Genomic DNA, 26,621 nt, shown 5'->3' with positions numbered 1-26,621 from the left:
AATGTATGGGAAAAAGATAGCTCATATAAGGTCTCGTTAGGGAGTTTTTCCCAAATGTACGCGATGATGACGTGCCCCATTAACAGGACGTTACATCTATTTTAAAATGCGTTTCCAAAGTGAATACATGAGGACAACCCATTTGTGTCGTATATCACTGGAAACGCCCGATTCCCCTGATTCTGCAGGATGTTAAATCGGGCATTTTATATCTTTAAATAAATCATAAGCGTCGCATTTGCTCCTAGCTCTGTTCACCATCCCAAATGGCAATATTGCCAATTGGGCTTGACAATCACGAAAACCCCCAAATATTATACATTTCTTCCTGAATAATTCTTACAGTGACCATTCTCCCCTGAAAGACAGTTGCTTACGCTACACAAAAATCAAAAAAAAAATCGAGGGTCAACAATTGAACTTTTGAGATATGTTGAATTTTGCACAAATCAGCGAAAAACGCACCAACTGGCACTGGACGGCATTTCAACACGGGGCCGACGCACATTCCAAGTTCAGTGTACACATACGTCGGCAACAACAGTAAATGCGTAGTTTCTTGTTAGCCGCCTATTGAGTAGCGCTTTAGGTTTCAGAAACTCCAAAAGACATGCCTCTGCCAAAACAACTGCTAAATTAACACTGTGAGGATCGAGAAATCAATGATTTTAGGAACTACGGTTAGGCCGCGCATGAATACAAAAAAGTCCCTTATGAGACCTAAGGTTGCGTCAATGTCTTCCCAACCTGGCCAGATAACCAGCTTGAAGAGGTTCAGTCAGTTGGCCGCGCCCCTGTTCGCAGCGCCAAGGGTTGGTTGGTTGTTTCAGAGTTTTTCGGTTGTGTCAAGGCCTTCACAATCTGAATAGATAAGCAGCTGGCAGAGGTTGTTTCGTCATCCCACAGACAGAAAGATACTGGCCAATCATAATGCACTCAGTTATGGTCCACACATCATGATATACACAACCAAGACTGTTTCGACAGGAGATGGTCAGGACATAGTCACAACCAGTGAAAAGCTCATAACAGAGCAGACAAGAGAGTCCTGTTCCACCTTGCTTCATTAGATTATCAATGGACACCTTAGGGGAGAGGTGGTCTATCATGGAAGTGTTGTCCTTTGAGTGCCTCTTGCAGCAGTGTTTACCAAGGATCCAAGCCTCAGTCTTTGCATGCAGCACCTGATGAACATGCCCACATTCCCCATTCAACCATACCAAGAAAGAGCAAGAATGTCAATTTCCATTTTTTATTCTCATGAAAAACCATGGTGCTATAAATACATATTACAAAAAAATCAAAATAAATATTATTGATATAGCAAAGTTACTATGGACGGTGTTGAATGGACCATGCACAAATTCAACAGCAAAATTATATTCATAAAATGTACAAACATAAGTGCTTCAGTCACACTTGTCAATAAATGAGGACAGATGTTTGCATCTGCTCACTATTCCCACTTACTAACTCCAACACATGGAATATCAAATTCAATGGGTTACAAATATTGTCAGAGTCATTATTACTTAGGACATATCAAAAAAGAAAATCAACCCCTAACACCTGAGTACCATGCACCGATCCACAGCTCATGGTCTCAGCTTTTATAATTCCAACTCCTCATCACAATTGCACAGCTGGCAAAGTAATATTGTTCATGACCATTATCTATCATGCTCTGATGATCTTGGTAACATGTTGCTCCGTCTACCGCCAGAAAAGTATTGGATACTAACAGGCCTGCAGGACATTGCATGGTTGACTCACAATTGCACACAATCAGCAAAATTAGTTGAGCTTATGACACACTACAGGACTTATATACACCCTCACAACTTATATGTGAAGACTTATCTCACCGATCCAACAATCTACTCTCAGTCGGGAATCAAGCCACAAAATAATCTAAAAGTCACTCTTCCCCTGGAATTTTTTCTTCAAACTCCTAAATGCATCCGGCAACTTGCCACTCGATGGTAGTTTGGTCACATTAATTTCATGTTGTGAAGCCAACGTATGAAGGTCACATTCCCTGTAGTCTTGTATGCGCTGTTGGATGGTGTCCTCGAGGTCCGGTGATGATTCGAATTCGTAATAATAGTCCTTAAAGATCCGCAGCTGATCTATGACACGGGCAATGGACCTGAAGAGTTAAGACATGATAGTCAGTTGTTTGTAGACCAAAGTCTGTTGTGCAGTATTTATAGACCATGTGTGATGTAAGGCTCTAGGAAAATTCGTCCCCGGAAAATTTTCCTTGGGGACGAATTATCCGGGGACGAATTTGCGGGGACGAATTATCCGGGGACGAATTACCGGGGACGAATTTTCCTGTCACCGTGCTGTAACCATATTTCACTCAACCACACCAATTTTGGTTCCAAAATTACTCTATACAATCAATCCTCTGAAATAAGGACACCTCTCTACAAGGGTCAGCATGTGTCAGTTTGAAGGGTGTCCTATATAAAGGGGATCTACTGTCTTTTTGTCCTACCTCATTTTTGTCCACTTGAACATGCCATTAGCGAGAGTGAATCCACCAATCTCTAACTGCTGAACATGCAGCAGGAATAACAGGACAGATGGAATAGTTGGACCAAGTTTAGCCTCTGGACTTTGTACGAGACACATGTTGTCTTTCTTCAGATAAGCCTGCAAGAAACAAATAAATCATGGTCTTGAGTGGTCCCGAATGAGGGTTCCAGATGCCTTGAATTCCTCATTCTCAGTTTGGGTGCTTGTCTGGATATGGCTCTGTTTTCTCGAGGCTAGATCAACCTAGCCAATTCTAAAGCTTTGCAACCACACTGCCACTGAGTCATAAAAACAACACACAATGTATTTACCTTGACTTGGGTCAGGTCTTCCATGATACTGACAGACTTGGAAGGTAGCGTCTTCCAGACTGGTAGTTGTCTCACAATATAGTTCTCCAACGCATCGATGATCGATATCGCCGTCGCATAATTTCTCATATCCAGGCACATTTTGGCAGTGTAGATGAATTTGGTCAAGATATTTAGCTGAACCTGAAATGAATTCAGTGACAGCTTTACACAAATGATGTGGTCTTTCAACTCACATTTACACCATCGATTCCAACTTTGGGCAGGAGAACTTTAAGACCACATGGGTTTCATCCCTTTTCATGTCCACAGAAAAACTCCCATCTAGACACAGAACTTCTGCACTGAAAGTTGTCTGTTATCAAAGTTGAAACGACCACTTGTTTGGAAGCTGATGAGAAAGCACTTCTTGGTCATGCTGTGCATATCTTGATTGATTTCATTTTGGAGCAAATTATACATTTTCTAACATAGCTGCTCCAATCCTAAAAGGGTTAATCGATATCCAGTAGGCCAGACGTGTGCTTCAACAAAATGAAGGATGCTTACCTTGGCTGAGCTGCAGCAGAGGATCTCCGCAGCCACCCAGTGTGTCAATCGGTGACCGTGTTCAATCATCTTCTGAATGCAATTTCGTAGACTCTCGTTCCCAACAAACAGTGACTTCTCTATCGGACCGTCCCAAACCTTCACGCGTCTAAAAAAAGTTAGAATCACCTTGAGTAAACATTAACTAGTGAGGCTAAAATGTGGCCCCTTACATGAGATTTTTATAACTTATTATTGAAGACACAGTGTCGAAGACAAACTTCTTTTTTGAATCCATCACATGGGTGAAAGGCTATTAGAGGAGTTGAAGAAATAGCATTTTTTGTGCCGACAAATCCAAAGACTTACCCTGCTGAGGAGGACTTCCTCATGCCTGTACTGCTGAGTGACGCAACCCCAATTCCAACAGCCTTTGAGTTGAGGAACATTACCGGGTGTGTCTCCCTAAATAACGCCTGTTCAATCAGGGTCAACTGCTCTGCTAGCCTCTGTGAGGAGAAATCTGTCAGCGAGAAAGAGTCTCCTGGCCGCGAGAAGTTAGGCAGGTTTGCATCGCCATCCGGGACCTTCTGCTTGGAGGAGTACAGTATCACTTTGTTTTTCTGGTTCTTGCCTTTGCCAAATACTTGCTTCCACTAAAAGAGACAGGAATATAGTTAATAAAAGTCTGAGGAATCTGGGACAGTCAAGTATTTGTGTTATAACTTCTCATACTGAATGCTGAAGAAGACACTTCTGATAAATTTAAAGATCAAACAATTGTCAGCATCTCAGAATTCTAACTTTACATTACTTGACATTTACCTTTTTATTTGGCTGTGGTTCTGTAGAAGCCTGTTCAGCGTCATTATTCATACCATCTTGTACCCTCGAAGCGAATGCTTTGCTGAAATCTTCATGGCGATCATCACGACATTCCTCCAAAAGATGCAAGAAAGATTCTGTGCTCTTCTCGGTTTTGACCATCTGGAGTGAAACAGGAATACAAGCTTACAAGCATTCCATCAGAGAATACTGCAAACCATGTCAGGTTTACACACAATGTGGCAATGGGTGGCCAATTCAGAAATATGATGACATTTGCTGGCCCTGATTGAGCAAAACCTAGATGCACATACAGCACATACAGCCATGGAGTCCAATTACAGATCAGTCTAATATGATATAAAAGACTATGGTGTCCCAATCTTTTGCACTGCCTAAAAAAGGCATCTACAACCACAACACAGATGCTGACATTGCCTGAAACTCACCTTATCCTCCACAAAATCATCCAGGATTTTGATCAGATCCTGATTGGACTTGAAGTCAAGGCTGTAGAATCCCTCCACCCAGTACTGTAGGAGATCTAACCCACGGCGCTGGATTCGCTGATGGTTGTCTGTCTGTTGAGGGTCACTGTTTAGTAAAAACAAATGTGTTGTATTCAAGTTGTGGGCTTGGAAATCCAGAGGAAGACATGTTGATCAAATCCATTTGCTACAAAAAGTCTGCTTAGCAGCTGAGAGACATTGTTGATTATTCCAAAGTTTAAGGCATTTAAGACTTATAAATGGTTTGACAAATACACCTTAATGATGGACAGTCGGAGTAAGTGCCCAGAGCAGGTCACCTATTTCACCAGAAAGCCACTTAATTAATGACTGTCACTTTTGAGGATGTATTTCAGGTATCTTTGGGGGGTCATTTGTCAACCCGGGAAAGTATTTTAAATCTTACCTGACTGCTATCGTGTATCTGTCAATGATGAAGTTAAGCACTTCTCGAGCAGTAGTGAAGTATCGATAACAGTAGAAGAACTCGTGGATAAAACCTCCTGATAAACTCTCCCTTTAAAGAAGAATATAACAAGTCATTTACAAGTTTAAGAAGCTGGGGTTGAGAGGGAAGATTGCTTGTAATCTCAATCTGGCGTATTGAAATACATATCTGTAGGCAGATGGCAACATTTACTTTTTCGGCAGCATAATGGTGAATGTTCAACATCAGTGGCCATGTGCTGTTTCTATTCAATTTTCATGCAATATGTGCAGACACCTCAAATCAAATTACAAATATTTCATACGGGTAAACTAAATTCAGAAATGTAAATGTAAATGAATGCAAACCAATCACTTCACTCATATGTTACCTGTTTATTTCATCAGGGTAAAATACCCTTTTAAATTCGAAGTGAGCAGGGAAAGAAGAAGCACAGAGTAAGGCAAAGTTTGATGAAGAAATGAAGAACAACGTCAGGACTGCAAAACTTGCGAATGGAGAATACCTGTGAATCTGAAGGATGGGTTGTTCAAGGGGTCAGAATTTAAACTATTCTTGCTGAAAAACCCATAAAAATCAATGGCCAATGTCCTTGAAAAGTCACTTTCTAACCCAACGTGTATTGGTTTCATGAGGACCAGCAGTCAAGAACTACTATCAAAGTTAAGAAGCAACGTTGACTTACTTGGCAAACAAGTAGACTGTCAATCCTGTAGGTGTCCCCGCATGCAAAACCTGATGCTCTACATAACCGTCTTGACCTTTCTGACTCTGGTATTGAATTAAGTCAATCCAGGATTTTGGCATGAGGTCGAGGGATGTTCGAAGCGTGGCAGTGACAAGGGAAGACATGAGGCTGTAGTCGATACCCCATTGCTCAGCATACAGCATCTGAAAACAGTTAGGATAAAAGTTATCATGAAATCAATTAAGTAAGAGGGTACTTTTGAAGTCTGTTCATGCATGGAATCTCTCAAAAGAAAAGTAATGAAATTCCATTCAAGAGTGCAAGTATAAGCTATTGTCTGATGTTGACAGGCACCAACACGTTTTAGCTCAATCAAATAAGCTGTCCCCTCTCTTATTCTCCAACCCAGCTCCCAGAAAAGTGACATCCTGCGACAGAATCAACGTCCTTTCTAAAGATACCGGCACTTACCTCAAGATGGCGCCGAGCAAGTTCAAGGAAGACTAACTTGCTGGTCATCTCTGTGATTTCCTTTGACACCTTATTCAATATGTTTCTTTGATCCACACCTGCAATCAAAACATGCAATTTTTCAAATAAGGAATCGCAGCAAGTACAGACAAATGGGTAGGAACCTCAGGGCCTAAAAGGCATCTTATAACATTAGTTCACCTTTTTAAATCTGAACATGTTGGATCTCTAAGTAAGTATTCATTCTCACCTCCTTTTGATGATTTTCCACTCTCCATCATCTTCCGATGAAACTTCTGCGATTTCTGCCTCATTTTGTTCTCCAGCATCATCTGCTGGTCGATCTCCGCTATCTTGGCCTCGACAGCTCCTCGAGCACGGTGCAGCTGCTGAAAAGGAAAAATATATAAAGGTGGTATTTAAAGTTTGTATTATCCCAACCTGATAGTGGCCACCCATTCTAATGGGATGTATTGACACATACCTCTACACTCATGATTAGCAAGCCAGAAGAGAGAATATTCATTTTCTTCCATGTCTTTGTCATGGTTTCAGGGAAAGGTTCTCAGAGCCATGAACCTTTTTACCCATCATCCTTTAAGAATTTTCCCTTATAGAGGGGAATGGCCCTGCTATGGAGTACAAGAGGTATTGAGATGCAGTTGTTGATTCTGCTAGCAAACTTGGACTTACCAGTTGGTCTTCCATTGACTTGATGTCAGGATGGACCTGGCCCTGCATCTCAGTGGCATAACACATCAAGCTGGTCTTGTTAAGCCTGGGGACATCACTCCCTGGTATCGGGTTGGAGCCCTGACTAGATACAGTAAGAGCAGCAGAGGGCGGCCTCAGGGGAGCACCACCAGTACTACTTTGTGACGACATGCTATCATCCCGACTCGGTCTGTGTCGTCGCACCGGCTTCCTCCACTCGTGCGAGCTTTCACGGCGTAAAATTGGTGCCTGACCGATTGGACGTGGCACTTTGAAATTGCTTACTTCCTGACTAGTGGCTGTGCTATCAGTTTCACTTTCGGTCATTTTCATTCTAAAACGGGGCAGAGTTGGTGTAGGTTCTGTGCTATCGGAAACAGAATCTGGCATAATCACGTTCGTAGGCACAAAATAATCTGTTGAGTCCATCACGACATTTGACGGTTCTTTACGCCTAGGCATACTTAATTCGTCTTGACTTGTAGCCTTTTTTAACCGACTAGGAGTCAATTTACTTTTCCTTTTAGGGCCATGATCTAGTAAATCCTCTTGACTCATCGAACGTAAAGGTCTACTGCACACAGTATCCACACCAACATCTAACAGATTCCCTGCTGACAAACTCTTATTCTTATCCAAGTTGTTCTTTCTCCTCGCCCTCCGTTTTCGTGTACGCAAGATTTCCGTATCCGTAGAATCAGACGTATCCGATATGAATCGCCGATTTTTATTTTTTGTATAAACTGATTTCTGGCTTAGTGTGTTGGAAGGAATCGCTCTGCTCGCTGCATCATTTGAGGGCCCGGAGTCTTGTGATGAGTGTTGCTCTTCCATACGTTGCACCCTGTAATTTTGTCCAATATGCGACGGTGCGGCCGCATTGTTGGTATTTAGCCTGAAGACAAGAGGAGAATCAGTCAATGAAACACAGAAGGACAAAATTTATATTTATGCTTACGACTTCCTACCAAATAGGGTGCCAGCAAAACTGTGCCTGCTGCTATGTGGCACTGATGTTTTTCGATGCATGCGCAAGTGAAAAAGCTGGTACCAGCAAGTGAGAGTGTAAGTATGTTATTCTCAAGACAGATCACTTAAACCTACCTGGAAAAGGGAGATTTCCCATTGATACCATCATAGAGACTATACAGTAACTCCTCCGACCAGTAGAAATCACAATATTTCTCAGACACAGCACGGCAGAATGTCTCCCAGGATACGTTGGATAAACTCATCAACCACTCAGCTGAAAACGGAACATCTCTTGGTGAGAAAATCATAGTAAAGAACTGAACCAAGTCAGCTATCAAATGATGACCCAGAGGACAGATTGACAAATCAACATCTCATATGTCCAGTTATGTTCGAGATAGAAGTTTGCTATACATTGACTTCAGTGACTACATTCTTTCTCATATTGCATGATTCAGCCAACTGCAGTTTTCGTGCTTTGTGAACACAACAAGTCATACACTAACAAGTTATCATAAAAGCAGGGTGATCAACAACCGAGGTCTTCTTACCCATTGCCAAATCCTCCACGCCATTCTCCATGTAGCCGTCAAAGGCAAACTCCTCCCGGATGAGCAAGACGACTTTTCGGAGGACCTCGTGTCGTCGCATGGCATCGCTGTTCAATAGTCGATCCATCAGCGAAGGGTACGCAGCGCCTCCATTTGACTTCAGTATAAGCCCACTAACTCCGCTGTCTTTAGATAATGGTGGCGAGGGAGATGGAGGCATAATTGGCGATATAGCAGCCATAGCACCATGGACAATTTCTTCCTGCTGTGGCACAATCTCCACTTCCTCCAACTCAAACTGCGCCTCGTGATCTTCAAAACTTGAATTCAAAGCCGGAACTACCTGTTCCGGAGGATCTACCCCGTTTTTTGGCGGTTTTCCTTTTGGCGTATCAATGGCAGAAAACGTGATTTCAGTATTATCAAAGTCTGTGCTTGCACCAACAGGTGTACCGATATCAATGTCTCCATACACGCGCAAAGAATTCAAATCCTTTTCCGACACCGAACGTTTGAATTCTGGCCGCGTTTTCCCCGACACAGGCGGATACTGGGACCGTTCACCTCGTTGACGGCCAATGTCTGTCAGTCTTTCTTGACTCTTTGCACGTTCCCGTGGTAATGGAATCCTCGACCTGCTAGAGTCAGATTTGAATGAATGACGCCCCCTGGTGACGTGTCTGTTAGGTTCCTCTGAAGCAGCTAATGGTGCCGAATCCTTACAAGTGCTACGGCTTCGTCTCTTCACCTCAGGTTTTGTATCCATGGTCTTCTGTTGGTGTTTTTCTTTACTGTCAGTTTTTGCAACCCGTCTCCTCTCCGGCCGTCTTCGCCTTGGTTGGTGTCGTGGGCTCTCTTCCTCATCCGAACTGGTAGAGGTGTGGCGCTTGTGGTGATCTTTACTAGACTGAACCTCTCGGCCTGATTTCGTTCCTGAAGGCAGTTGTTTCTCCGGCTGTGGCGATACTGGTTTAGTGACCGGAATCATTGCATAAACGATGCCAGTTTTGGGATCCTGTAAGTGAGCCACTGTAGTAAAATCAATGTCCGATTGCCGTGGGAATGCAGTAGTTTCACCCGATGCATTCTGACAAGGTTTTTGTTTGTCCTCTGCTTTATCACAAGGGGAAATCACTTTTGGCTTGACAGTCTCTTTCTGTTGACTCTTTTCTTTAGGTGCACGCCTCACTGCTGGAACAGGCACTTCTCGGGTAGCTGCAGCACGCAACTCTGTCTCTGGAGGTGACAGACACTTTTTGACCTCCATTGGCGAAGTCACACGAGAATTTGGATGTGACCTTGACCCTGAAGGGCCAGTTTCAAACGACGACTCATTTTCAAGGTCATCCACCATGTGCGCCGGTGGTTGGTTCTTAGAGAGCTGCTTCTTCAGCTCTTTCAACTTTTCAGCGACAAGTTTATTCCTATCTTTTGTAGCATTGTCGTTCTTTTTATAATGTCCGGATAGTTTCTCTGGCTCCTTCTTTGTGGAGGAACTCTGCTTTGCTGCTTCCTTTTGTTTGAAAAAATCAGACTCTGCCGCAAGGACAATGGGAGTAAAGTGTGTTGCAGAAGATATAAAGGCTTTCGGAACCTTCCCCTTGCCTTTCGAATCATTATTCACCTGGGTTCCTATCGAACCAGCGGGCACAGAGCGTTTATTTGGCACAGGTGCATTCACGTTTCTGTTCTTTGATTTAGACACGGCAGAAAATCCTGAGTTTGAGTTTGCTGCAAGTCCACCTTGTGGAGACACAGTAACCCCTGAATTGGGATGTGCACCGGCCTGAGGGGAAACGATTGAAAATCCTGAATTAGAACTACTAACGAATCCACCCTGTGGCGACACAACAGAGAATCCTGAATTCGTATGGGCACCACTAGAGGGAGACACTACTGTGAAACCAGAGTTAGAACTCGCCGACAAATCTGATGCTTTCGGAAGGCTAGGTTCACTTTGAAAATCGATTGTTTCTCCAGAGAAGTTCATTATTTCATATGACATTTGACTCTTATCCTGTAAGTTTTCTTCAGATTTTTGCATTGGTTTTAAAGATACAACAGGTTTAGGCTTGACAATCGAAGGCCGCTGGCACTCTGATTTCTTTGTTTTATCACTAAAAAGCTCACAATTCACGTCACTGTCACTATTCCTGCGCGTGAATACTTTTGGCTTGGGAATTCTCGACTCCGGCGGAGAAGACGTAGGTTTCACATCAACTGATGACACTTTCAGTTGAACAGACGACTCTCTGTTTACATTTGGCAAAGTCGTCATGGTGTCAGACGGATTCACAACAAGTGAGTCTAAATCAGTTTCTGGCAGATCAGTCTCAAGAGAATCAATCACATTACTTATAGCACTAACATTGGCTGCGGAATTCCCTGAATGACACTCAGAAGCAGATGCACAAAGTTCTAATGGAGGCACCTCAACTTCAACAGTCTCTTCTCTGGACTGGGCAACAATCAATGCTTGTTTTTCTGTCAGTGATTTCTTATCAAGCAACTGTAATGCTGCACGTAAATCCGCTCGAATCTTGCTGGGCGATAGGAGACTATCCGAAGACGATTGGCCAGGAGACAAGAGCACGTCTGCTAACTGTTGTGGTTTGTTTGGATCATTTGCTTTGACAGTCACACGTTTCAGCCCACGCATCAGATTCGGGTTGCTCTTGTAGATTTCTCTCACGCTCATCTCCACCGGTTTGGTACGCTGTAATGACAAGTGAAAGCTTTCATTAGGAAACGTTGCATGAGGAGCAAAATCGTACCGTGATGAATGGATCCAGTGAGCACTATCAGGTCTATGGCCGACTTCTATCGACAATACTTTACCAGTCCAAAGACTTACAAACAATCTCACATTGATTCCTATTTCCTTGAGAATATCAATGACACATTAGCAACACTTTGCACGCAACTCTCCACTGGACTCTTGATATCAGAAGGATGAGGAACCAGGAACTAAAAGCAGAGGGATTTCATCTGGGTATGTGAGGAATGCAGGCTTTGGTCAACAGTGTGCAAAATGATTAGTAACAGTATAGACTGACAAGGAATTCGACGGTAGGCCGGGTAGTTTTACATACGTGGACATGATCAGCAACTTCACGTTAAGCATACCAATTGCAGCTTTGTTGCCATATTTTTGCAAAAAGATTTTGTCTGCACAGGCACTAAAGCACACACTTATACATGCTTCCCGAAATTGGTGGCTTGCATTGGAACTAACTTTTTCCCCCTTGTCCGTCATTAAAGGCATTCAAGTGTGTTGGTCAACCATGACTATCTCCTTTGTGCCTCCACCATAAGGCCTAGTTTCCCCTTATGACATCACTATTTCGGACACTCAGCGCCCCATTTCTGGAAAGGTGTATATTTCCTACCCCATTCCCAATATAAATATTCTCATGATAACAGGTCAGGAATTCTAGCCTGGAGGCAGAGACCCGAGCAAATGTTTAGAGAGAGGATTTACCAGGATTTACCAAATGCCTGGCGGTAACCAACCAGAAACATAAACAAACATGATATATGATGAGAACAGAGCAAACATCACCACATTTTTTAGTGGATTTATTTTTTCTTTTGATAAATATTTGATTCAATAGACTATACAGGTGTGATAGATTTTCAAAGCAAGGAGGTTTTTTAAAAACTGTTATCACTGAAACTCAAAAGTTTGAGATCAAGCCATGCATGGACAGGGACAAGCATCAAGTTTCTGTTTGTTGAGGCCAAGCCATACACGGACAAGGACAAGAACCAAGTTTGAGTTTGTTGATTTCAAGCCATGCAGGGATAGGGCCAAGCACCACACATCATTGAGATAAACCAGACAAAAGTTCAACCAAAATAACTTACGTTTGTCTAAAGATGAAAGAAACAAAAGAAATGCATGAATAAATAAAATTAGAATACAACATTCAGGTTAAACTAGGATTTGAGTAAGTGTAAAACACCAGCCAAGACATCTTCTCCAAATTGAACCTGACAAGAATAGATGGCTGCACCCAATGCATGAGCAGGATTGGTATAATTTTCACCAGGATTGTGCCCTGCCCTGGTACTGGCGGACAATGTGCTCTTCTTCATCACATTTACCATCTAAGAGGTTCAGGTCCTAGAAGTATCAATCCGATTGACCCAGAATGCCTAAGTAACCCCAACTCACCGGTTTAAGCCTTGAATATTCATTCTTGATGCCTGACATCAACTGATCGTGAAGATTTTCAACTTTTGGCTTCTCAGCAAGCTTCCTTTCCCCGACCTAAAAACAATTTCAAAACATGAAACAAGGATGTGACAGAATAATAAGATTCTCAACATAAGCTTAGGTATGGAGCATAAAATCCATCCGCCAAATTGCTCTGGCGTGCATAGACAGCCTGCCGTCATAACTGTCCTAAGTGAGGAAGATATATTTTCCAGCCTTCTCCACAAATCCAGGCTGCAACACAAGACTAATGTCATATTCACCCCTCCTAATTTACTCACCGGTTTCAAAGTTTTGTTAGTGGCTACAAGTTTGATGTCCTCCAACAGTTCAGCACGAGATATTTCCTTCTTCTGCTCAACTTCCTCATGCATGAACTCCTGCACCAACGACTGAAAACATACAACAAAAGTGATTCTTTAGACAGACAATGACAAAAGCCAACGTTTCAGAGGAGGTTGGAAGAAGCCAAAAACAGCTTCCAGCAATTATATTTACTTGGCCGGACACCTTGAGACTGGCAACTGGTAAACCAATTCACTGACCCACCAAACAATTTAAAAGCTATGAGTATTAAAACAAGTAAAAGTGCTGGGGGTGTGTGGACCCAATACACTCTGTACTGACAGTTAGCATGGATAGGCCTTTGTAAAGCTGACCAATGTTATCATGACATGACCATGTTGGTCCTACGATATGTCGGAATGAAATCCTGCCTGGACATCTGCCAAAACAAGACTATCTCAATGATCTCAATAGGAAGGATTATCAGATTATTAAACTACTGTGAAGTTAATATCGACAAATTACGAATAAAACAGACATCTTTGACCCTACCTGAACCTAATATATCACTCAACAGGAACTGTACAGAATGATGATCAGCCGTCATGGATAAATGGTATATTGTGATCAGTGCCAGTTATGCACCGGTATAAAACGTTATTCATTTCTTAAGTATTTCAACCATGGTTCAGATATGTGCCGGACAATGGGAGTATTAGATCTCTGAATGCCCATAGAGTGGGGTTTAACAATGAAAACATACCTACACGCTACAGGGGTTTTTTCTTTTCTTTGAACTCATTCAACTTGTCAAAAGGGTCAATATTTATAGGTGTATTCAGAAAGAAGGAAACATACATAAGGCTGGATTAAAGATCAATTTATAGCCTAAAGGAAAGATGATCACAACTCAAGAAAGAAAACATAGTTCTAAGCTTTCTTAATGGGTCACCACAATGGTGAATATATGAACACTTGTCACTGAACACAATACACCTAGAAAAACCAACCAATTGAAAGTTTTAAGAGCTTAAAGATGCGTTATATTCAACCTATTCTAAATGTCATTAAAAATATGGGCCATCATTAGAATCTGACGTGATATTTTATGAGGAAGGATAATGAAAAATATGATCAGGCATAAAACAACTCACATTACTTCTCCCATAGTTTTTGGCATTGTGAGCATCCCGGAGGAGAATCCTGCAGAGTTGATGGGACGGCTCACGACGTTCATTCTCAGCCGCATCACATTTCTGAAGCAGAAAAAATTTGGTCACGAGGTTTTGCTTTGACGCAATTCACCTTGATCATACCAAGGCCTTAAGGTTATAGCACATCCTCCAATTAAACTACAACTCTTGTTTTTTTCTGTGACACCCCACAGACTTGAACCATTCCACAATACAGGTCACAGTTCAACATCAAATGGGGCCCAGGATATTACAGGATAGCTTTTACTCCCCAGGGAGTCACTGGGTAAATTAGCATGGATAAATGAGCAAAGCTTTCTATCCTCTAGCTAATCGCTCAAGTCAATGCAGAAAAAAATTGGATTAGGCTGATAAGAAGAAAGACTAAAGCCTAATCCACCTCAAGCCTTCCTCTTCATGATCGGAACTTAAAACCCTATGTTATACCTTCAATGTTATGAAACTATGAGGTAGGAAAGTGCCAAGGATCCGATCATTTTGAGGAAAATGTTATTCTGACATACAGATGCTTGATATATCTGATATCACTTTGAATGAAAGACTTTTGAGTGAAAACTATTTCCCTCACCTCCAGAACTTCTATCAGTGTTGGCCGTATCTCTGGCTCGTCGTGTGTCATGGACATCATCAGGTCATCAAATGTATCCGTGAAATCAGGCTCCTGGTTCTCACTCAGGTTATAATCAGCCGCTAACCATAACAACGCCGCTATGCTAAATACGATAGTCTTCTCATTGAGCCCACCGCCCAATATGGCTTCCGGTGCCAAAAACATTGGGTCAAGGTCGCAGTTATCAGGGAGCGCTATGAAGGAAATGTGGCCGCTGTCTTGGATTATCACCGTATCCATGGAGATGCATGCTGAAAAAGATAGAGAACACCATCAAATAGAAGTAACATTACGCCTAACGGGTACCACTTATCCAGCTGTCATCTTTTTCTCTGAAATTGACAAAACAAGCTCAACTTACGTGCAGCCTGAATATCTAGGACTGTCAGGACACATTCTCGACACACAGCCCACAGTTCTCTCTCAGGAAGACCGCAGCCAATACGACGTAAGACCACTCCTATGCTAAGACCCTGAAATACGGAAGGGTAGAAAACTCAAATATTGCCCCAGCAAAGACACTGCACTAAACCACAGATTCATCAGCAAATGTCAAGCACATGGTTTTGAGGTCTTTCTCATTGACAAACTGGCAAGGAGAACTGAAAACAATGCACTTGTAAGTGTTTTACCAATTCCATGCAACTCCTATTAACAACATCATGACTAGCCCACTGGCTTGCGCTGTGGGATGGGATGGAAATATTCTGCTTTTGGCAACCAAATGACAAGGAGTACCAGAGAAATCAACTTACCTCAAAACTCGATTGCCTTGAATGAGAAACATTACTAGCTGTCTTTGCTTTACTTTTAATGGAGCTGTCACTAGCAGACCTGTGAAATGGTCGCTCCCTACTCCCACTGCTTGAGCTGCGTATCCTCGGCCTTGTCGATCCTTCCTCCACAAGCACTGCGGTCTGTTTCTGTCGGCGGTGAGCCGCCATCCTCTCTTTCAAAGCAAGACTAGTTTTGGCGATATTTGGTCGATTCTTTCCTGTGAACGAATACTTCCTCAGCAAATGATTCACAGTGTCTTTCATAGAATTCGTTCTTTGTAAAGATGATCTGTCTCTTAATTTTGACACTTGTTTTGGCATGACTTCCATTAACTTTCCCCGAGTTGGTGACCCCATTCTTGGGGGAGAGGTGATATCACCGTTCAAACTTGGGCTTCTGACTAACCGAGGTTCAGTCCGCCGTACGGGTCTAGATGCACGCCCTACCCCAACTGCCTCATAGCTAGACTCACTCCCAGAACTTCGCACCCCAGGGGAAAGAGAATTAGTCGGCGAGAAAGGTGAAGTGACTGATCCTGCACTTAGCGGCAAGTTTCCAATCTCCATACGAGCAGTTCTTTCCATTCGTACTGGCCCTGGAACGCGCAACTTCGCCATCACAGGCATTTTAGCCGATGAGGCTCTTGAAACTTTACGATTCGGTGATGCCATTTTAGAATCTGATTCTTCACTCACTAAATCGTCATAAACTAAAGATGCTTCTAGTAACAACAATTCCTCTTCATCACAAGATGAAAACTCGCTTCCATCAAACGCGCTAAGTCTGTCCTCTTCTTCATGGTCAAGGTCACCAACATATTTCTGCGCAGAGCGACTTACGCTTGATGAGTCTACGTCTTCTTTACTCAAATCATCATCGCTGTCACATATATCTTTAATCTCACTATGATCATGGTCCCTAAGTTCTGAATTAACGTTTCCTGGTCTCTTCAACCAATCACAATTCACAACTTGGTCATTTTTCTTGACGGCACTAAGATTTGATACCTGATCACGTTTACTCAGCTCAACAATGCCGCTTATATCAGAACAAACACCGTTACGATAAAGGGAATACGTGGAATCCCGAAGTGGTTGTGGCGATTCTTGAAGGTCACTTTCACAGACCTCATCGACTAGAGAATCACTAAAGCTTGGCAAAGGACTGCAGACGTTGACTGGACGCTTCCAAACCTCTTTATGGCTCTCCCCTTCTTGGACATGAGGACTATCCTTCCGCGACTTGTGTGAGAATTCGACTGCATAACAAGTGTCGGCATCATTGACTTCAATGTCCGTCGACGATCCAACTGAACTTAACGACTGGATGTGAGTGCGTAAACGCTGCTTGAAGACGTTGTTAAAGTCGGTTTTGGAATATTTATCGTATTTGTTTGGCTTGGTATCTCGTACAGACGTTTTCTTCTCTCTTGTTGTCAACTGCTTCTTGTCCAGAGGTACTTCAGCCTCTGAAATTAGCAGAACCACCGGAAACTAAACTCACAAATACAATTTTTGTTAAAACTGACATAGAAGACATCTGTGTGAATAACATCCAACCTTGAAGACCAATTCTCAATTCCATACTTGCTAAACAATCAAGCCGATTAGAACTAGGTTGTAACAAATCCATGAACGCACAAAAAATGCACATAAAAATCATAAATCTACTGATGTCCAACCCCAGTCCGGCTGATCGTATTTAATACACTTTAGCATTCGCACTATAATCTACATTATTGCCTACTTGATACACAATCCATTGATTGTTTTTGAAAGATTTATGATTTATGAAAGGTATTTCTTAATGAATTATTAAGCCCCTTGAAGATTGTTTTATCCTAAGTTGGCCAGGATTTAGAATGTATTGATGTGGATTTTCCTGTACGAATGGATGGCTATGTCTGTCAAACTTTATATATGTTCATTCCACGCTTAGTTTGCCAGAAAATGTGTAGTACTGAAGGACGTCATATTATTTGAAATGTATGGTAAGTGCAACCCAAAACAATCAACTCTGGGTTCTGCTTAATAGTTATCAGAGTGGTGTAAATGACTGTTATAAGAGAGTATCAATGTTTGGTTCGATCAATCGGAAGAACTCAACACTTTATAGGACTTCAAGCATTTCGTACATTCTAATCGGCGCCACACGGCGAGGTTTATGGGTGGAAAACATCAAGTTTTTCCAAAAGAAATTTGCTCAAAATCATTTTAACTTTGGTTAAAGTGACATATGCAGTGAACCTAAATCAAAAAATTTTGCCGACATTTTTGCATGGGATAAAAGTTTCTTATAATGACAGTCCCATTGTTGGAAATTACAAATCAACAAGGTAGATTCTCGCTGGGAAAGTAATTTGAGTACTGTTCAAAGTTACCCCATGTGACGGTACCGGCCCCTCAAGCGTTTTACCCACCTTGGTCCGAATGAACTTCAACAGCAGATCGGGCTAAATCTCGACATATCTCCTGCGAGGACACCCGCTTTAGTGCTCGGTCACACTCTGCAATAATCGTGAGAACCCCTGGCCTTGCATCATGGTCATCCTCCGTCACTGCTCCAAGAACTCTCTTAAGGTGGCTGCTCAGCAGCTGGTCTCCGTACGTTGCTGTGTTGGAATAGGCCGCATCCAGTACGGTCATTCCAAGCGTAAACAGGTGGGACTGAAAAGAGATGGAAACAGAAAATGTAACTAGTTAGGCCATAAATTCCACCCCAAGCACTTGTGATATTTCGGGTTCCCTGGACTTGGCTATGAGAAAAGCAACACACCAGCTGAAAATCTAGAAATTCGACCTGTGATATTTAGGTTTAGTCGCAAAAATACCAGGCTAAAAGCTGAAACTCAGCGGTATAGTAAAAACCACCTTCTGCAATGACTGGCAATAAGTTTAGGATAAATGACAGAGAAGAAAACAAACAGACAAAAAATACATCAAATCTGAATGAAAACAACATTGTTTAGGTCCTAAGAACGACCTTAGGGCATACCCTAACCCTCAATATTACATTATGGACCTGTAGCCAATCTGAGCTATTTAACTTCAAGGTTTTCACTTAATTTACATGAATTTTACATTAAACCAGTCAAACTTCTTTTGTAGTGTTTTTTTCTCTCTGTCGAATTGATCCATCTCATCCCAAGGCTGACAAGGGATAATTCAATAGTCTATATAAACTGACATGAGGGCTATCAAGAAGACACACAAGGCTGTGTAGGCTCTTGTTTGAAGTCTATAACCGACCTGCAGGGGGTAGGGGACATGTCCAGAGTGAGGAGTCATTAGGAAGTCAAATGCAATATTTTGTCCTTGAAGGTTTCACTTGACTTGAGCTTGAACCCTGGCATTTAAGGGCTTTCCTGCATAGTTAATTTGAGAAATATTGTAAGTTGTGCAGACCTTGATAGTTGGGGCCACCCCTTCAATTGATTTTTGAACGAGCTTGAGACGGGCAATTTTAAGCAAGACATCGACCAAATTGCAACACCAGTTTTCTGAAGAGCCACATTCTATCCAAAGGAAATATCTCACAAATTTGCTGGGTGTCCTAGTAATACTGCTGCCAAGCTATAAACCACCAGTGAGACGTTTTATTGGGGCACCCTTAGACCTATGCGACCTACATGAATAAACAGTTATAGGCCAACTCTACCAAGTCTTCGTAACTCCTGGATATTTTCCATGAGAGTAGATTATCAACTCTGACAATCCCTAATCAAGGATTATAAAATGTTTGTAGACTCTTGGTTTTAAAATGTGCGAAAAATGCCTCAGTATAAACCTTTAGTCTTTGACTTTGAATTCTGGTACAACACCTTGTCTTCACAATCACAACTTGGATTTCTGACTAAAGATTTTAAGTCAATTTTCCCTTTGCATTATTTTGTTTTCAACGCCCATAATTCTCTTAACTTCCAAATGAGAAAAATAAATATACTAAATACCGCCAAAAGAGACAATAAACTGATCTGGATTTGATTCAGGGCATTTTAAGTTTGATCCATCAAGACACATACACCAGACTGATCTCTCAGTAGGACTGCCAGTAAGTTTTTTTACTCGGTTGTTGGTGATCAGCACATCTGTTGTCTCCATAAAGAAGCAGCCTAGTCCTACTGGTTGGTTCGCTGACACCACATGAGTAATGGCACTGACTGATGCATTGGCCCTCCTCCCTCCCATTTTCATCTTGCCATTGCCACCGTGCGGCAAAAGTGGTGCTGCTGGCCAAGGGCATACCAGACTTCTGAGACTGCATGAGGAGATTCCCATCCTCTTTGAAAATGACCCCAAGGGCTCTTCTGTGTGCATTCAAGGTGCCGCATATTACAAGAACCACTCTGCCACCAAATTGACCCATTTGTGTCAACCAGGAGGTGGCATCATTGCACCTCCTCCCCACATGCCATACCCACTGATGCAAGGACACTGATCTCTTGAGTTTAAAACAAAATTCTCACTTAAAAACAAAACCCAACCCAAAACCCATTGCAGTAGAAATGTTGACAGTTAGGGTATTTTGACAATCATTTGAGCTAGCACCCATTATTTTCCAAGATCAACAAGCGCTCAGCTGCATTGGGACATGAAATATAAAACAAAGACAAATTAAGAAGTTAGATCATGAATGTGTCCATACCTGATCGTCTTCTTCCACCTCCAATATGTCCTCCATACTTGTTCAGCATTGAAACATATTTGAAGAATTTACCACCCAAAGTTTAAAACCCTGATTTTATGCCAGAAATACCCCTCGGCAGAAAATCGGCATAGTTTTGACAATACAGATCAAAACTTTCATGTAATTGTGAATACATAAAGGATTTACATTGCAAGTCTGTGTGAAGCATAAAGGCCTCATAAGTAGTGTCAATGTCTCTGTTGTGAAGAGCTGATCAACCTTTCTCTCCTTGCATGAATGAAGCCTAAGATTGTAGGCGACAATAACAATTTGTCACAAATATTCAATCTTATGTCCTTTGTTTTGTTATGCACAGACGATGATTATATATCGTCTGGGCTCAAGAAAATCTGACAGGGATTTCTGGTAAACACACTTCTATCTAGACAACACCAATATTTTAGAAGAGCAGTCGGCCTGGCATGATTTCTGATTCTTAGAACAAACCACATTGAGCATCCATATTTCATCCTGATATTAACTAAAGACTAATAATGGGCAAACTGCTGTTTTCTCAAGCCAATCATAACAGCGTTGGAACAAAATTTATCCTGTTTATAAATATACCGATTATTTTGGCTGTATTATTTTTGACCATTCAAATAGGAATAAAAGATTTACAAACAAGGGAGCCAGGCTTAAGTTATTTCCCACATTGTCAATGAAATGGCCAGGGCCATTGTGCTCACCTCATGTGGAGGAAAGATGGATAAAGAGCATGGTATTGTGTCATGTAGTGTTAGGTTTGATGTGGGTCCAAGCAATTACAATTTCCCCAAAATGGCCAATTTACAGTACATTCGACCTCTGTGACCTTGAAAAGTAGGTCAAATCAAAGAAGACCCGGTTGACACATTGAATGGTTGTTAGAATTAGATATACCTATGATATAAAATTGGTGCCAATCGGGCAAGTCATTACTAGGAATAATGGCATTTTGAAGAATTTAGGATTTGGCCCCCTCCCTGGAGGCCAAACGGCAAATCAGATCGCACCAAACTTCAGTACCTGAGATCACCTGACCAAGGGGTACATGTGTACTTAATTTGTGATCAATAGTCATTGCAGTTAAGAAACGTGCCATAGTTATGGCCTGACGGCCAATTTACGCCATTTGACCTCTGTGACCTTGACAAGAAGGTCAAATTAAAAACCTGTGTGACATATACTGTATGGTGGTTAGATGTACCCATGATATCAAATTGGTGGCAATCTGGCAAGAAGTTAAGGAATAATCACATTTTTAAGGTTTTTGGATTTTGCCCCCTGGTGGTCAAGTGGTGAATCATATTGGACCAAACTTCGGTCCCTGAGATCACCTGACTAAGGGGTAAATGTGTACCAAATTTGGTATCAATAGTCATTGCAGTTTAGAAACGTGCCATCGTTTCATCCTAACGGCCAATTTACACCATTTGACCTCTGTGACCTTGAAAAGGAGGTCAAATCAAAAACCCGGAGGATATATGATGCACCTTTGCTAGAAGTACCTACCATATTTTTTTCAAAATTTCTCGACTACTATTAAGGGAGATATTGCATATTTTCACTTTTAACATTTGGCCCCCTGGTGGCCAAACCATGAAACGAATCGGACCAAAACTTGGTCTCCAAGGTGTCATTACATAAGGGTACATGTGTACCAAGTTTCAACTCAATAGCTCTAACAGTTACGAAACGTGCCCTGCTAACGGACGACGGACGACGACGACGACGACGACGACGACGACGACGACGACGACGACGACGACGACGACGACGACGACGACGACGACGACGACGACGACGGACGACGGACGCCACGGTATGGGATAAGCTCACCTCTGCTAAGAGGTGAGCTAAAAATGAGATGTCAGACTTACTTTGACTGAATTTCCGACGAGCTCATATTCCGGGGCTTTGTATGCTGCAGGAGGTTCTGAAAGGTGTAACAAATACAATGTTTTAGTAGCAGTTTCATGCAATTCAGTTCAGTTCAATGGAGCAATGATATGCAGGCCTTGTCTGCCAAAAGTGCCTATTTCATTCCACACAAAAACCAGAAAGTTGCATATTGACTTACCAGTGGTGAACGTCAATCCTAAAGTCGCCTCCTTTCAAGGATGGATAATACGTACAACCACAGTAGATCAGTATGCAAAGAACTAACAAAAAATTAAATCGATTTCTCGAGCCCATAATATGTTGATCCTGTAAATCGGACAACTTAGGCTGTCTTCTCAGTTGATTAGAGGCTCTCATGACAAGACATTACAATCTCCCTGAACAGGTGTAAACCCTTCAGCCCCTTCAAGCGATCCAAAATCGGTAAACTCCCTAACACCTGACCATCAAGAGAGGTCGCACCATGACCAAGTTGTCCTCTTCAACCAAACAAAACTTGTAAATGACCCATCGCTCATCAGTTTGATCAATCAACTTATCACTCACAGTGATTGTTATGTTCTTTAGTAAGAAAAAAGCCTTTGAGCTCAAGGCGCACCTGAACACTTTACTTGTTTATACTGCAAGTTTTCACTCAGCTTTCTATCCAAACTTCCAACCCATCATCGGCGGTGATCTCAAAGCGCACGTCAACTGACTGCCACCTTGTCCACTGAATATGGACACAATATCAAGGATGAAGGATGTGTCCTCGAATTTGACCTGACCTCACACTCCCACAGAAAAATTGGATTAAATATCCTAACGGTAGTATAAATGTGTCAATAATTATAAGAACGTCCAAAAGTATGGTACATGAATGTATTCCAATGTGTCAATGATATACTGACCTATACTCCCAAAGAAGAAACACAAATGAACAAAATATCAGCTATCCGAAGGCAAGAAATATGAAAGTCCACACAAAATACCAAACTCGTTCCGGCCATAATGCGTCCAATCATGCAAAGCAAAATTGAAATATGGACACTATCTATTGTCAATATCATTTGTATAAGATGGAAGAATAAAAATTCCTTGCTTTGTGACACTTTCATAGCCCAAGGCCTGTGAGAGCAAAGGGTGGGCCTGGGCCTATTCCATTTACAAAATATTATCATCAGTTTGTTCATGCTATGTTTGTTAGTGAGTGGAATGACTACATGCTCTTTTTGATATTGCTGGCATCAAGATATTTCTTGCTATTTAGATGAGAATGAACATTCTTTGCTTAGTGGCAGATGCAGAAGATGTAGGTCAATTGTGGGAGCCAATTAGCTATTAGCTATTCTATCAACTCGTTCACCTCCACTTCAGTAGGAAGTGACCTCTATATAGCAAGAAACACCACAACAGTTGTGAGTAGGCGGTATTTCATGAAATGAACAAGAACCTGAACCAAGACACCCCTACCATGATTGCAATCTGAATTCTAAAGGACTTACCCCAATGTCAGTCTCTCAACAAGACAACAGGATTAGTAATATATCCAGTGGTCGCAGCCACTTGAAATCACTCAAAATAGAGGACAAAGTTTCAAGAGAATTCAATGGGGTTTGATATCCAGATATTGTTATTAACAGAAATAAGTGTACTCAAACGTAGCAGTTCACAAATCGTAAAAATCTTGATCAGATTCAGAGACAAGGGTTTCTCACCGACAGGAAGCGATATAGCACTCTGTGACGCTCCTGAGCTCAGACAACAATAGTCGAGTAAGAAAACAACATGCTCACCGACATTTCATAAAACTTGCTATATCATTAGCCACAATGAATTCACCGGTAAGGGCAAACACAACCTAACGAAAAGTAAACGTGAAAATGTCCCAAAGGGCCTATGCAGTCCAGTCAATTGGTAAAGCACAAATATATTAGTTCTAGTTTTAAACCAATAAAGCGAAAGCCCCTAAAATAATCCCCCTGGAGTTATGTAAAAGTTTTTTTACAAAGGGCATGATTAGTTGTTTGTACTAATTATGTAACGAGTTAAGGCCTACTGCTGTCTCGATGCGTCAAGTTCAGCTCTGTGGTCTTAATTAGACATTGATGTCAGATAATAAGTCAACTTGGTCAATTTATTCTCTACTTATTGTCCTTTTATCTTAAGACTGTGATGTGTCATACGTCAAAACCACCAACACAAACTTTAGAATCGTGACGACAATACTGCACTAAATGTCCCTGAAAATCAAACTGTCCTTGGTCCTGTTGCTGCCAAGTGAGAATAAGACCAAGTAGAGATTTGAGGTGTGAGTTCACAGCAGGTTTTATACTGTCTGTGTCACAGATCTTTGGCTTCCCCAGGCAACTCACTGATTACGATTGTCTCACTATTATGCCACATGTGGATACTTGTCTTACTAGCAACAGTGCTGAATACTGAGGAATCACGATAGTCATGGTTGTGCCAATGAAACATGACCTCAAAGGTGACTTCTGAAATATTTGTACATGATAATCATGAAAGCATACAAAGAACCAACAGAGGCACCCAGTGAATAGATATTGAACTACAAGTGGCCTGTTACATTTAGGAGTGTTGGCTATTGGTTTTTAGCACAATCTTTGGCATAGGTTCAAAGGGTTACCTGCAATATCAGTGACTCAATATCAAGACCTGCCGAAAGCCTCAAGCACATGTAACACATACTCAAAATGTATCAAACTTGAGCAATCAATTTTTTATGGACATTAGCTCAACAATGCTATCAAAATATTGCTCTAGCCCCAAGTTTAACTAGCCAGTGGGTCATGTGGACAAGGTATGATATAAAGAAAACAATAAGTGGGGTCCTGTACAAAGAAAAGTTATGAAGAAATATAATTGGAAAGTGTTGGGAAGAATGCCATGTTAGACATTATGACAATGGAAAGTGCTACCGAAACAATCTCTGTAAAGAACAGTGGTAGCCAGAATTAATTTTCACCAATTCTCAAGGTATTTCAGCAAAACAATAGTAAAATGGGGCAAAAAGCAAGACATACATGTAAAAACCAAACATACAATCTTTCAAAGTATCAAAATCTCACCTAAATCTGATTTCAAGATGTACACACAGCCATCACTGTCCAACGCTATTGTTTCCAAGGAAATGAAGACTTGCTGACAAGCCTTTGACGTTTCGTCCATGGATCGAAGTACATCGCAGACTTCTCTTAATATCGCCCATAGTTCCTTCATTTCCAGGGGGCGCTCTATCACACTGAGAATCTCTTCCAGTTTCATCGCCTCGTCCATTTCCTGGAGACTTGGTAGGACTGGTAGGTCCATTTTTGTACATCTTCTGCCTGTTTCCTCAATTAAGAACCACGTCAAAGTCCACACCTTAGTTCATAAGATAAGTTTCCATCCTGAAAAATGAGAGAAAATTCCACTTTTTAGCCTGCTACTAGTTTTGAAGCACAAATTTTCACAATTACTTCATCACACTTTGGTGAGGTTTTATAATACTTGTACTGTGCTAGTGCGAAGTGCATCCGAAAGCAGGTTCTGTCCTAGGCTTCCTCCCGAGTACATTACGATTTACTACACCAAACTACTAATCATAGTTCAGAATGCTGTAGAAAGAACCATGTAATGTTTTCAGTCCGACTGAAGAAAGTTTTTTGCAGATCAATATCCACAAGTCTGTTTTGCTTTGATGTAACGAACCAACCAAATATGCCAGCTTCAAGTCCAAGAATTGTAGTAGAAACACTGACTAATAGTCTTTATTCAAGGCAAGTCATTATTCATGAACCCATTCAAATGAAATAAATAATGTAAAGAACCGTCTATGCACTCAGGTAAAAGAAATGTCAAATATTGACTACCTCAACACTTTGCATGACAGTCCATATTCTTCAATTGTTTTCTCCCATTGTGACGTTGTGTCATTTTCTTTGCTATATTTTTGCCACATTCGTTACAGAGATTAAAAGTTAAACATTGTGATACCATGGCCCTCACCAAATGTAAAAGCACATTCAAAACTACAGTGGAACCTCCCTTGGTGGACACCTCTCTATCAAGGACAACCTCTCTATTAAGGACACTAATTTCGGTCCCAAATTGGTTGTTTCCATTCAACTTGAACTCTCTAATCAGGACACCTCTCTATTAAGGACAGCACTTGTCTGTCCTGAGGGTGTCCTTAATAGAGCAGAACTTCTACTATACATGTATAGATTACCACTTTAATTCCATCAACTAACCTATAATTCATCCAGGACAGCAGCCAAATACAGATTTTGGAGGGGATATATGGGCCTGCTTTTGGCGTTAGTCAAAATCAGAAGGCTCAAATCTGACTGAACCGAAAATGTGTAATGCCTAATGGTGTCAAGTCAAGCTTGCCTCCAAAA

The 26,621-nt window shown here is 41.6% G+C and overlaps 1 protein-coding gene across 3 annotated transcripts; it reads right to left on the bottom strand.

Moving 5' to 3' along the window:
- Positions 1–1,263: 1,263 nt before the first annotated feature.
- LOC135489206 (uncharacterized) lies at positions 1,264–22,995 on the bottom strand. 3 transcript variants are annotated; one of them, XM_064774439.1, is made up of 23 exons: positions 22,835–22,995; positions 22,215–22,270; positions 18,086–18,332; positions 15,645–17,134; positions 15,251–15,362; positions 14,848–15,140; positions 14,220–14,321; positions 13,062–13,172; positions 12,739–12,834; positions 8,562–11,277; positions 8,143–8,284; positions 7,018–7,933; positions 6,575–6,713; positions 6,325–6,422; positions 5,851–6,056; positions 5,124–5,234; positions 4,658–4,802; positions 4,209–4,370; positions 3,753–4,039; positions 3,405–3,552; positions 2,856–3,038; positions 2,504–2,661; positions 1,264–2,149 (listed from the first exon to the last, which is right to left on the bottom strand). In XM_064774439.1, the coding sequence occupies exons 3-23, from the start codon at positions 18,309–18,311 to the stop codon at positions 1,912–1,914; spliced, it is 8,079 nt and encodes a 2,692-aa protein (XP_064630509.1). In that variant the 5' UTR covers positions 18,312–18,332; positions 22,215–22,270; positions 22,835–22,995; the 3' UTR covers positions 1,264–1,911. The 3 variants fall into 3 exon arrangements, with proteins under 3 accessions (XP_064630509.1, XP_064630511.1, XP_064630510.1); XM_064774441.1 differs by having other exon boundaries at positions 6,575–6,710; XM_064774440.1 differs by lacking the exon at positions 22,835–22,995 and adding an exon at positions 22,415–22,468.
- Positions 22,996–26,621: the final 3,626 nt, after the last annotated feature.

Source organism: Lineus longissimus, chromosome 6 (genome assembly GCF_910592395.1).
Source record: "Lineus longissimus chromosome 6, tnLinLong1.2, whole genome shotgun sequence".
Classification (NCBI taxonomy): Eukaryota; Metazoa; Nemertea; class Pilidiophora; order Heteronemertea; family Lineidae; genus Lineus; species Lineus longissimus.
Note: the sequence above shows the minus strand (reverse complement) of the source record. Positions and strands in the feature narration are given on the sequence as shown.